This window comes from Eubalaena glacialis, chromosome 4, assembly GCF_028564815.1.
Source record: "Eubalaena glacialis isolate mEubGla1 chromosome 4, mEubGla1.1.hap2.+ XY, whole genome shotgun sequence".
In the NCBI taxonomy this organism is placed as follows: Eukaryota; Metazoa; Chordata; class Mammalia; order Artiodactyla; family Balaenidae; genus Eubalaena; species Eubalaena glacialis.
Genome location: NC_083719.1, coordinates 157361234 through 157373695, shown reverse-complemented (window position 1 = coordinate 157373695; position 12462 = coordinate 157361234). Strand labels below are relative to the sequence as shown.

At 39.1% G+C, this 12462-nt stretch overlaps 1 protein-coding gene across 1 annotated transcript in view; it reads right to left on the bottom strand.

Moving 5' to 3' along the window:
• The window catches only part of FAF2 (Fas associated factor family member 2), a 64443-nt gene extending 52265 nt beyond the window's left edge, over positions 1–12178 (bottom strand). The window contains exon 1 of the mRNA XM_061189958.1: positions 12079–12178. Within this exon, the coding sequence (XP_061045941.1) occupies positions 12079–12141 (63 nt within the window). The 5' untranslated portion in view covers positions 12142–12178. The remainder of the gene's footprint in view (positions 1–12078) is intronic.
• Between the last annotated feature and the right edge of the window lie 284 nt (positions 12179–12462).

Sequence of the window (12462 nt, the reverse complement as noted above, 5' to 3'; positions counted from 1 at the left end):
ACAACTAGCAAGACAGGAACACAGCCCCATCCATTAACAGAGAGGCTGCCTAAAATCACAATAAGGCCACAGACACCCCAAAACACACCACCAGACGTGGACGTGCCCACCAGAAAGACAAGATCCAACCTCATCCACCAGAACACAGGCACTAGTTCCCTCCACCAGGAAGCCTACACAACCCACTGAACCAACCTTAGCCACTGGGGACAGATACCAAAAACAACGGGAACTACGAACCTGCAGCCTGTGAAAAGGAGACCCCACAGTAAGATAAGCAAAATGAGAAGACAAAAAAACACACAGCAGGTGAAGGAGCAGGGTCAAAACACACCAGACCTAACAAATGAAGAGGAAATAGGCAGTCTACCTGAAAAAGAATTCAGAATAATGATAGTAAAGATAATCCAAAATCTTGGAAATAGAATAGACAAAATGCAAGAAACATTTAACAAGGACGTAGAAGAACTAAAGAGGAACCAAGCAACGATGAAAAACACAATAAATGAAATTAAAAATACTCTAGACGGGATCAATAGCAGAATAACTGAGGCAGAAGAACGGATAAGTGACCTGGAAGATAAAATAGTGGAAATAACTACTGCAGACCAGAATAAAGAAAAAAGAATGAAAAGAACTGAGGACAGTCTCAGAGACCTCTGGGACAACATTAAACGCACCAATATTCGAATCATAGGGGTCCCAGAAGAAGAAGAGAAAAAGAAAGGGACTGAGAAAATATTTGAAGAGATTATAGTTGAAAACTTCCCTAATATGGGAAAGGAAATAGTTAATCAAGTCCTGGAAGCACAGAGAGTCCCATACAGGACAAATCCAAGGAGAAACACACCAAGACACATATTAATCAAACTATCAAAAATTAAATATAAAGAAAACATATTAAAAGCAGCAAGGGAAAAACAACAAATAACACACAAGGGAATCCCCATAAGGTTAACAGCTGATCTTTCAGCAGAAACTCTGCAAGCCAGAAGGGAGTGGCAGGATATACTTAAAGTGATGAAGGAGAAAAACCTACAACCAAGGTTACTCTACCCAGCAAGGATCTCATTCAGATCTCATTAATGGAAAAATTAAAACCTTTACAGACAAGCAAAAGCTGAGAGAGTTCAGCACCACCAAACCAGCTTTACAACAAATGCTAAAGGAACTTCTCTAGGCAAGAAGCACAAGAGAAGGAAAACACCTACAATAACAAACCCAAAACATTTAAGAAAATGGGAATAGGAACATACGTATCGATAAGTACCTTAAATGTAAATGGATTAAATGCTCCCACCAAAAGACACAGACTGGCTGAATGGATACAAAAACAAGACCCATATATATGCTGTCTACAAGAGACCCACTTCAGACCTAGAGACACATACAGACTGAAAGTGAGGGGATGGAAAAAGATATTCCATGCAAATGGAAATCAAAAGAAAGCTGGAGTAGCAATTCTCATATCAGACAAAATAGACTTTAAAATAAAGACTATTACAAGAGACAAAGAAGGACACTATATAATGATCAAGGGATCGATCCAAGAGGAAGGTATAACAATTGTAAATATTTATGCACCCAACATAGGAGCACCTCAACACATAAGGCAAATACTAACAGCCATAAAAGGGGAAATCGACAGCAACATAATCATAGTAGGGGACTTTAACACCTCACTTTCACCAATGGACAGATCATCCAAAATGAAAATAAATAAGGAAACACAAGCTTTAAATGATACATTAAACAAGATGGACTTAATTGATATTTATAGGACATTCCACCCAAAAACAACAGAATACACATTTTTCTCAAGTGCTCATGGAACATTCTCCAGGATAGATCATATCTTGGGTCACAAATCAAGCCTTGGTAAATTTTAAAAAATTGAAATCGTATCAAGTATCTTTTCCGACCACAACGCTATGAGACTAGATATCAATTACAGGAAAAGATCTGTAAAAAATACAAACACATGGAGGCTACACAATACACTACTTAATAACGAAGTGATCACTGAAGAAATCAAAGGGGAAATCAAAAAATACCTAGAAACAAATGACAATGGAGACACGACGACCCAAAACCTATGGGATGCAGCAAAAGCAGTTCTGAGAGGGAAGTTTATAGCAATACAAGCCTACATCAAGAAACAGGAAACATCTCGAATAAACAACCTAACCTTGCACCTAAAGCAATTAGAGAAAGAAGAACAAAAAAACCCCAAAGCTAGCAGAAGGAAAGAAATCATAAAGATCAGATCAGAAATAAATGAAAAAGAAATGAAGGAAACAATAGCAAAAATCAATGAAACTAAAAGCTGATTCTTTGAGAAGATAAACAAAATTGATAAACCATTAGCCAGACTCATCAAGAGAAAAAGGGAGAAGACTCAAATCAATAGAATTAGAAATGAGAAAGGAGAAGTAACCACTGACACTGCAGAAATACAAACGATCATGAGAGATTACTACAAGCAACTCTATGCCAATAAAATGGACAACCTGGAAGAAATGGACAGATTCTTAGAAATGCACAACCTGCCGAGACTGAACCAGGAAGAAATAGAAAATATGAACAGACCAATCACAAGCACTGAAATTGAAACTGTGATTAAAAATCTTCCAACACACAAAAGCCCAGGACCAGATGGCGTCACAGGCGAATTCTAGCAAACATTTAGAGAAGAGCTAACACCTATCCTTCTCAAACTCTTCCAAAATATTGCAGAGGGAGGAACACTCCCCAACTCATTCTACGAGGCCACCATCACCCTGATACCAAAACCAGACAAAGATGTCACAAAGAAAGAAAACTACAGGCCAATATCACTGATGAACATAGATGCAAAAATCCTCAACAAAATACTAGCAAACAGAATCCAACAGCACATTAAAAGGATTATACACCATGATCAAGTGGGGTTTATTCCAGGAATGCAAGGATTCTTCAATATACGCAAATCAATCAACGTGATACATCATATTAACAAATTGAAGGAGAAAAACCATATGATCATCTCAACAGATGCAGAGAAAGCTTTCGACAAAATTCAACACCCGTTTATGATAAAAGCCCTGCAGAAAGTAGGCATAGAGGGAACTTTCCTCAACATAATAAAGGCCATATATGACAAACCCACAGCCAACATTGTCCTCAATGGTGAAAAACTGAAACCATTTCCACTAAGATCAGGAACAAGACAAGGTTGCCCACTCTCACCACTATTATTCAACATAGTTTTGGAAGTGTTAGCCACAGCAATCAGAGAAGAAAAAGAAATAAAAGGAATCCAAATCAGAAAAGAAGAAGTAAAGCTGTCACTGTTTGCAGATGACATGATACTATACATAGAGAATCCTAAAGATGCTACCAGAAAACTACTAGAGCTAATCAATGAATTTGGGAAAGTAGCAGGATACAAAATTAATGCACAGAAATCTCTTGCATTCCTATACACTAATGATGAAAAATCTGAAAGTGAAATTAAGAAAACACTCCCGTTTACCATTGCAACAAAAAGAATAAAATATCTAGGAATAAACCTACCTAAGGAGACAAAAGACCTGTATGCAGAAAATTATAGGACACTGATGAAAGAAATTAAAGATGATACAAATAGATGGAGAGATATACCATGTTCTTGGATTGGAAGAATCAACATTGTGAAAATGACTCTGCTACCCAAAGCAATCTACAGATTCAATGCAATCCCTATCAAACTACCACTGGCATTTTTCACAGAACTAGAACAAAAAATTTCACAATTTGTATGGAAACACAAAAGACCCCGAATAGCCAAAGCAATCTTGAGAACGAAAAATGGAGCTGGAGGAATCAGGCTCCCTGACTTCAGACTATATTACAAAGCTACAGTAATCAAGACAGTTTGGTACTGGCACAAAAACAGAAATATAGATCAATGGAACAGGATAGAAAGCCCAGAGATAAGCCCACGCACATATGGTCACCTTATCTTTGATAAAGGAGGCAAGCATATACAGTGGAGAAAAGACAGCCTCTTCAATAAGTGGTGCTGGGAAAATTGGACAGGTACATGTAAAAGTATGAAATTAGAACACTCCCTGACACCATACACAAAAATAAACTCAAAATGGATTAAAGACCTAAGTGTAAGGCCAGACACTATCAAACTCTTAGAGGAAAACATAGGCAGAACACTCTATGACATAAATCACAGCAAGATCCTTTCTGACCCAGCTCCTAGAGAAATGGAAATAAAAACACAAATAAACAAATGGGACCTAATGAAACTTAAAAGCTTTTGCACAGCAAAGGAAACCATAAACAAGACCAAAAGACAACCCTCAGAATGGGAGAAAATATTTGCAAATGAAGCAACTGACAAAGGATTAATCTCCAAGATTTACAAGCAGCTCATGCAGCTCAATAACAAAAAAACAAACAACCCAATCCAAAAATGGGCAGAAGACCTAAATAGACATTTCTCCAAAGAAGATATACAGATTGCCAACAGACACATGAAATAATGCTCAACATCATTAATCATTAGAGAAATGCAAATCAAAACTACAATGAGGTATTATCTCACACCGGTCAGAATGGCCATCATCAAAAAATCTAGAAACAATAAATGCTGGAGAGGGTGTGGAGAAAAGGGAACCCTCTTGCACTGTTGGTGGGAATGTAAATTGAAACAGCCACTATGGAGAACAGTATGGAGGTTCCTTAAAAAACTAAAAATAGAACTACCATACGACCCAGCAATCCCACTACTGGGCATATACCCTGAGAAATCCATAATTCAAAAAGAGTCATGTACCAAAATATTCATTGCAGTTCTGTTTACAATAGCCAGGACATGGAAGCAACCTAGGTGTCCATCATCGGATGAATGGATAAAGAAGATGTGGCACATATATACAATGGAATATTACTCAGCCATAAAAAGAAATGAAATTGAGTTATTTGTAGTGAGGTGGATGGAGTTAGAGTCTGTCATACAGAGTGAAGTAAGTCAGAAAGAGAAAAAGAAATACAGTATGCTAACACATATATATGGAATCTAAGGAAAAAAAAAAAAAAAGGTCATGAAGAACCTAGTGGCAAGACGGGAATAAAGACACAGACCTACTAGAGAATGGACTTGAGGATATGGGGAGGGGGAGGGGTGAGATGTGACAGGGTGAGAGAGTGTCATGGACATATATACACTACCAAATGTAAAACGGATAGCTAGTGGGAAGCAGCCGCATAGCACAGGGAGATCAGCTCGGTGCTTTGTGACCACCTAGAGGGGTGGGATAGGGAGGGTGGGAGGGAGGGAGATGCAAGAGGGAAGAGATATGGGAACATATGTATATGTATAACTGATTCACTTTGTTATAAAGCAGAAACTAACACACCATTGTAAAGCAATTATACTTCAATAAAGATGTTAAAAAAAAAAAATTCTTAAAATGAAAAAAAAAAAAAAATGGCCATGAACTGATGAATGGGTAAACAAAATGTGGTTTATCCACACAATGAAACATTATTGGCCATAAAAAGGAATGAAGTACTGATACAGGCTACAATATGGATGAACCTTGAAAACATTATGCTAAGTGCAAGAAGCCAGGCACAAAAGGCTGTACAGTGTATGCTTCCATTTATACCAAATGCCCAGAATTGGCAAAATCTATGGAGACAGAATATAGATTAGTGGTTGCCAGGGGTTAGAAGGAGAGAAGAATGGAGAGTGACTGTTAATGGGTTTCTTTTTGAGGTGATGAAAATGCTCTGGAAGTAAATAGTGGTAACGCTTGCACAACTTTGTAAATACACTAAAAACCACTGAACTGCATACTTTAGAAGGGTTAATTTAAGATATGGCAATCATATCTCAATAAAATTGTTATTTAAAAAAAAGAGCCCAAGAGAGAAAACTAGAAAATTAGTAATGATCAGAAAACATAAGAAATTCGATAGATCAAAAAAAATCAAGATAAATGTACAAAATGCAACAGCATTTTTATTAGTAACCATTTAGAAATAAAGAGATATCCCACTCACAGGGTGACCAAAACTACAAAATACCTAGGAATAAGTTTAATAAGGAATATCCGAAAACTAGAGGAAAGTTACAAAAAATATTTTAAAGGACATGTGACATCTGAATAAAGAAATGTACATGTTCCTGAATTTCGACCAGTCCCAAATTAATATATTATTTTAAGCAATTCCAATAATTCCATGGCTGCACAAAATGAGGTTTTTTTAAACATCTTTATTGGAGTATAATTGCTTTACAATGGTGTGTTAGTTTCTGCTTTAGAACAAAGTGAATCAGCTATACATATACATATATCCCCATATCGCCTCCCTCCTGCATCTCCCTCCCACCCGCCCTATCCCACCCCTCTAGGTGGTCACAAAGCACTGAGCTGATCTCCCTGTGCTATGCGGCTGCTTCCCACTAGCTATCCGTTTTACATTTGGTAGTGTATATATGTCCTTGCCACTCTCTCACTTCATCTCAGCTTACCCTTCCCCTTCCCCGTGTCCTCAAGTCCATTCTCTACATCTGCGTCTTTATTCCTGTCCTGCCCCTAGGTTCTTCAGAACCATTTTGTTTTTTTTAGATTCCATGTATATGTGTTAGCATACGGTATTTGTTTTTCTCTTTCTGACTTACTTCACTTTGTATGACAGACTCTAGATCCATCCACCTCACTACAAATAACTCAATTTCATTTCTTTTTATGGCTGAGTAATATTCCATTGTATATATGTGCCACATCTTCTTTATCCATTCATCTGTCGATGGACACTTAGGTTGCTTCCATGTCCTGGCTATTGTAAATAGAGCTGCAATGAACATTGTGGTACATGACTCTTTCTGAATTATGGTTTTCTCAGGGTATACGCCCAGTAGTGGGATTGCTGGGTCGTATGGTAGTTCTATTTTTAGTTTTTTAAGGCACCTCCATACTGTTCTCCATAGTGGCTCACAAAATGATTTTTAAATGTATATGAAAGAACTTGTAAGAATTACCAATAATTAAAAAAAAGAATAGGGAAGGAGTCCTGTCCTATCAGATATTATCAATAAAATTTGGTAGAAAGCTATTATTATTAATTCAGTAATGCTACTAGCAAATAGGTTATCGAAAACAGAGTACACTATGATAAAGAGGACTACTCAAATCAGTTGGGGGAGGGATTGACTATTCAGCTAACCTATAGTCTTTCCTGGAAAAAAGCAAATTTGGGTTCTCATCTCATACGTACAAAAAATTAATTCCACATGGATTAAAGATCTGATTTTAACAAGAAATCTGTAAAATATTTTGAAGAAAACAAAAGAGAACATTTGTATAATGTCATTAAGTAGAAGGCATTCTTAGACAAAACAGAAAATCCAAAAGCCAGAAAGAAAAAAAATGCCAATTTGATGACATAATTTTAAATAAGGGTAAGTGAAGAGATTAATGATCAAAGATAAATGATGTCATGAAAGAAAATATTTGCTATACATGACCAGTATACATAAAGAACTCGTACAAACTGATAAGAAAATGTCAAATAATCCAATAGAAAATGAACAAAGGATAAACAGGGAATTTATACAATAACTAACCATAAGTAGCCAAAAGGAGCTCAATCTCATCCATAATCAGGAGTTTATAGAATGGAATTCAATCTTAAAATCAGCACTTTTTATTCTGCAACCAGAAAACAAACCTTCCATAATACCGTGGGACACCTGCAAAGCCAATCCCTCACTCTTATGTCCCTACTCTTTCCCATTTGAAATAGCTTAAAACAAGTGTTTGCATTAGCTGTTCAAACTCAACTGACTGCAAAACAAAATCAAAAACTACAACCACCACTACCACTAGAAATGCAAATTAAAATAAGGACTCTGAAAATTTAATCAGATTAACAAAAACTGAAAAGATACCATCCAGTGCTGGCAAGGATGTGGGGAAACTGGTCGTCTCACATCCTCTTGGTGAGAGTGTGAGCTGCCAAAACTCCCTGGAAAGCAGTCTAGCAGTAGCTATTAAAATTTACAATGTACATTGTTTTGACCCAGTAACACCACATTTTTAGGATTCTGTTTAGAATTAAAAGCCCTGCTATGTCAGCAATATCCCCTAGGATCCTTAACTTCCGGAACACTTCCTTCACCTTCATGGTCTAACTGAAACTTGGCTTTTCCCTGAAGATACTCCCCCTGAAGCCCTCTCTCCCATTTTCTCTCTCATACCTGTGGGTATGGAAGGGAGAGAACGGTCCTCCTTGTTCATTCCCACTTTGGGGGATTCTTCTTCCCTTCTCCTAAAAAAGTCCATCTTCACATAGAGAAGATTAAGAGAATTAACATTAGTGATGATGTCCAGGATTAGAATCACACTTTTGGACTTCCTTTGCTGTGTTCTCTTTCTTCAAAGTGTCCCATACTGTTTCTATTGGCCCTACTCACTTACCTGTTGTTGAAAACAAATCAAAACCTAGGGCCAGAGAGGCAGTGCTAGGTAGTAAGAGAATCCAGAGTTCTGGATTCAAATCTAAGCTCATCACTGACCTTAGGTAAATTATCTCCTGATCCTAGTTTACTTAACAATACCAGAACCTACACCATGTTTATTGGGAGAAGTTAATGATACAATGGATCTAGAGCACTTTGGATAAAGTAAATGCTCAATACGTGTTTAAACAACATCAAAAACAAAAACACCTTCGAATCTCAAAATTTCGTGCTCCTGTACAAGCAGAAAAGGACTGTTTCTTCCTCTATTGGCCATGCATAGCTCCTTTAGTCGCGTCTCTCTTTATCCATGTCATCCTTCTCCAGGCGTTCAAACCTAGAGGCAGTAAACCAAGACACCAGGGGAATCTGCTATACTTGGAAATTTGGAAAAATGGACTTCAATACAACTGACCTTCCCCACATTTGTATTAGCTCCTCTTAAAACCCATTATTTCCCATTTGAAGAAAATGGGGAAGGCCTAAAATAAATATGGCATTAGTTATTCATATTCAACTGGTTCCAAAATAAACAGGAGAAAGTAACCAGAAGAACCTTAAAAGACATCAAACAGACTTAGAAGCCTGCTAAATATACCCTAAGGAGTTCCAATCAAATCATACGTCACAAAAAAATTGAAATAGAGGAAACCTGAGATTTCCAAAATATTTCACTTTTGCTAATTTCAACATATCAAATGAAGCAACTTATTGAAAACTGACTCCTAGCAGTGTCATCCTGTTCTGTCCTAACCCCTGTGGAGATTCCAAGCACATGCTCCATACCGTTAGTGAAGCAAAGCTGAAACCTAGTGTTATTTCACTCTCTAGTTGAAATAATCTTTGATGGCTCTTCAAGCCTACAGATTAAATTTAAACCATTGAGCACAGGCCTCCAAAATCTGGCTGTTATTTACCTTTCCAGTGTTATTTTCAACTTCCAATTCTCTAAATCCATCATAACAAACACATTCTACATTATTTCATATCCATACCTCAGCTTTGAACATACTCCTGCCCACCACCTGTTATTCCATTCCTCCTTCAAAGCAGCAAAGTACAGTGGAAAGAGTCCAGCTTTTAAGTTCAGATCCAGATCCACTAGATTTCTAATTCTAATTCCATCCCCACTACTTAATAGCTTAATGATCTGGAGCAAATACTTTACTAGACCTGTTTCCTTACCTAGGAGGAGGCATATCACCTGTGGCACTTTTACAAGGCTATTGTGAGGATTAAGCATAATGGTTCTAAACTACCTAGCACCACGCCTAAGGCACGGTAGAAACTTAATGGTAACTACTGAGCAATCCTTCTTCCCCCGCCCCCCCCCCCCACCATCCTCATCAATACTATCATTTCCTAAATTTCCACAGCACTTTGTTTATACTACTATGTTATTATACCATGAGCACTAATATACTGCAGAATACTCATTATTTATGTATGTGTCTGGCTTTTCCATTAGGTTATAAGCAAGATGGTTATGGGTATGGATTTCTAAATCTCTGCCACTTACCACCTGAGCAAGTTATTTGACCTCACAGAACCTGTTTCTTCATTAATAAACTGAATTGGGGTTAACACCTTACAGTGTTACAAAAAGGTTTAGAAGAGTTAATGTACACCAAATACCTGGTATAACGCTTGACACCTAGTAAATTTCAGAGGCTGTTAATGGTAATCTGGATGATGAACCTGATCCAAGCCACTGCTTAAAGAATACACAAATGTAAAATGTATTTGCCTTATTAAATCCACTTTCATAAAGCAATCTTAATACAACTTTAACCTGCTAGTCACCTCTCTTACTGATAGAGATAGCCAATGAAGACAAAAACAGAGATTCCTGTGCACTTTATCTCAGAAATGCTACCACATATTCATGTTCTTCCAGGACCAGACTAAGTACTTCACAACTTATGGTTCACCTCACCTCATTACACTTTAAACAATATGGGGGCTTATCCCTCAAGAGTTGTAAGGGATAAAATGATCTGCCAAAGTTAAACAACACTCTGAAATTATCAGTCTATAAGGAAGTAGAAGCTAGTTGTCTGCTCTTTATTCATTCTAATTCTAATCTGCTGTGTCATCAATTTCTCCACTCAAAACTCCAAACAAATGTCAACTACTTCTATACACTTCCAACCCACTGCTTGATTTAAGAGAAAACACTTCAAAATTAACTGCAGTGAAATCAAGGAAATCACAGAAAAGTGAGAACTTGCAAAGAGAAAAAAAATACAATATTAGAGCACTTGCATTCCACTTTCAGTTGTACACTGCTACTTACATGGGTTGTATAGCACACACGTCAAGAGCTCAGGAAGGGTTCTGGAAAGATGGACCTGGTTTTAAATCTGACATCACAACTTACTAGCTGTGTAACCTAAGCATGTTACTTTTTAAGCCTCATATCCCTCATCTGTAAAATAGGGATTGTAACAGTATGACTCTCATAGGGTTGTATTAAATACAATAATGTACGCTAAGTGTTTCAGGAAAGTACTTACACCACCATACTCAATAAATGGTATTCTATTCATTTGTTGTTATTACCTGAGCACTAAGGTTCTTGGTAAATATTGCATAATTAATGAATATTTAGCATATTTTATATTAGGAAATAAGTGTACCACTAACTTTAATTCTATCCTAAGTTAAATAATGATTAATAGTTGCAATACTGTTTAAGAGCAGTTTACTGTTTACAAAGCCCTTTAGACATCCATAAGCTCATTTTGATCTCCACAACATCCTTAGGGGATAAACACTTTTAAGATACGTATTCTAGAAATAAAGAAACTGGTACCCATCAGGGTAACAGAGTCAAGGTTACCTAAGTCTCCTCCAACCAGATTCTCCAGCTCAGGGATAAAGTGCTTAGTGTCCAAAGTTCTTAACCCAAACATCCACTAAAAGGAGGCAGATTCCAGCAAGTTTCCCACCCTCCTCAAGCAGAGTCAAGAACGTGAGCCCAGGAATAAGCCCGGGGTAATAAACCCCCTCAGGAGGCATTGATGACATTTATCATGCACTGTTTCATTACGAGGTGTCCTCCCACACCTTTAGGGCGGGGGCTAGTCCTGACCCCACTGCCACCAGAGCGCCCAACACAGGACCTGGCACCCAAGAGGCCCTCAGTAAACGTTTGTGGAAATGGCATGGGAGGCTGGTAGGAGGCCTTCCAGAGACCCGAAACGAGGCCAACTCCACGGTGGGGATTAAGCATCCCAGTAGATCCAGAGTCGTTGGCGGAGAGGGTCCAACCGGTAACCAGGCTGGAAAGGATGGCTGAGGACGGGCGCCGCTAAGGGGAACCCGGGAAGCTGACCCTCTTGAGGAGAGAGAGGGGAAGCGGGTATGGCCGCAGCCATTCCTGGAAGGCTGGGGACCGACAGAGGCCCGGGGGCCGGGGGCAGCAAGCAGGGCAACTGGCGCCTGGGGGGGGAGGGGGCCGCCTGCTGGTCTGAGAAGAATCTCGGGCCCAATCTGAGCAGGGTTCTGGGCTCCTCTAGGGACCCACTCCCTAGCCCGCGGTGGCATTCACTGCACCGAGTACTCGCTGCTACCTGAAACTGCAGCAGCTTCTCTGTCTGCTCCTGGGTTAGATCCCGCTCCTCAGGCGCCGCCATTTTGCAGCCGCCTCTACGCTTCTGACCCGTCCGCACCGTCACCCGCCGGAAGTGACCTCAGTAGCAACCACATCCGGTCTGAACAGCCGCCGGCGCGCAACTGCGTCTGCGCATGCCGGCCCAACCTGGAGGCCGGGGATGGTGACAATTTCCGCCGCTAGAGGGCACCACTCTCGGGCCGATCCCGAACACTTCCGAAAATTGTCGAGGGACTGTCTGCCCAAGTCGCCCTTAGGAGTTAGGCGACGAACGGATCTACCAGAGACTTGACTCTCGAATAGATCGCAAAGAGCCGAGAGGTCCCGAATGCCCCTCGAGAAG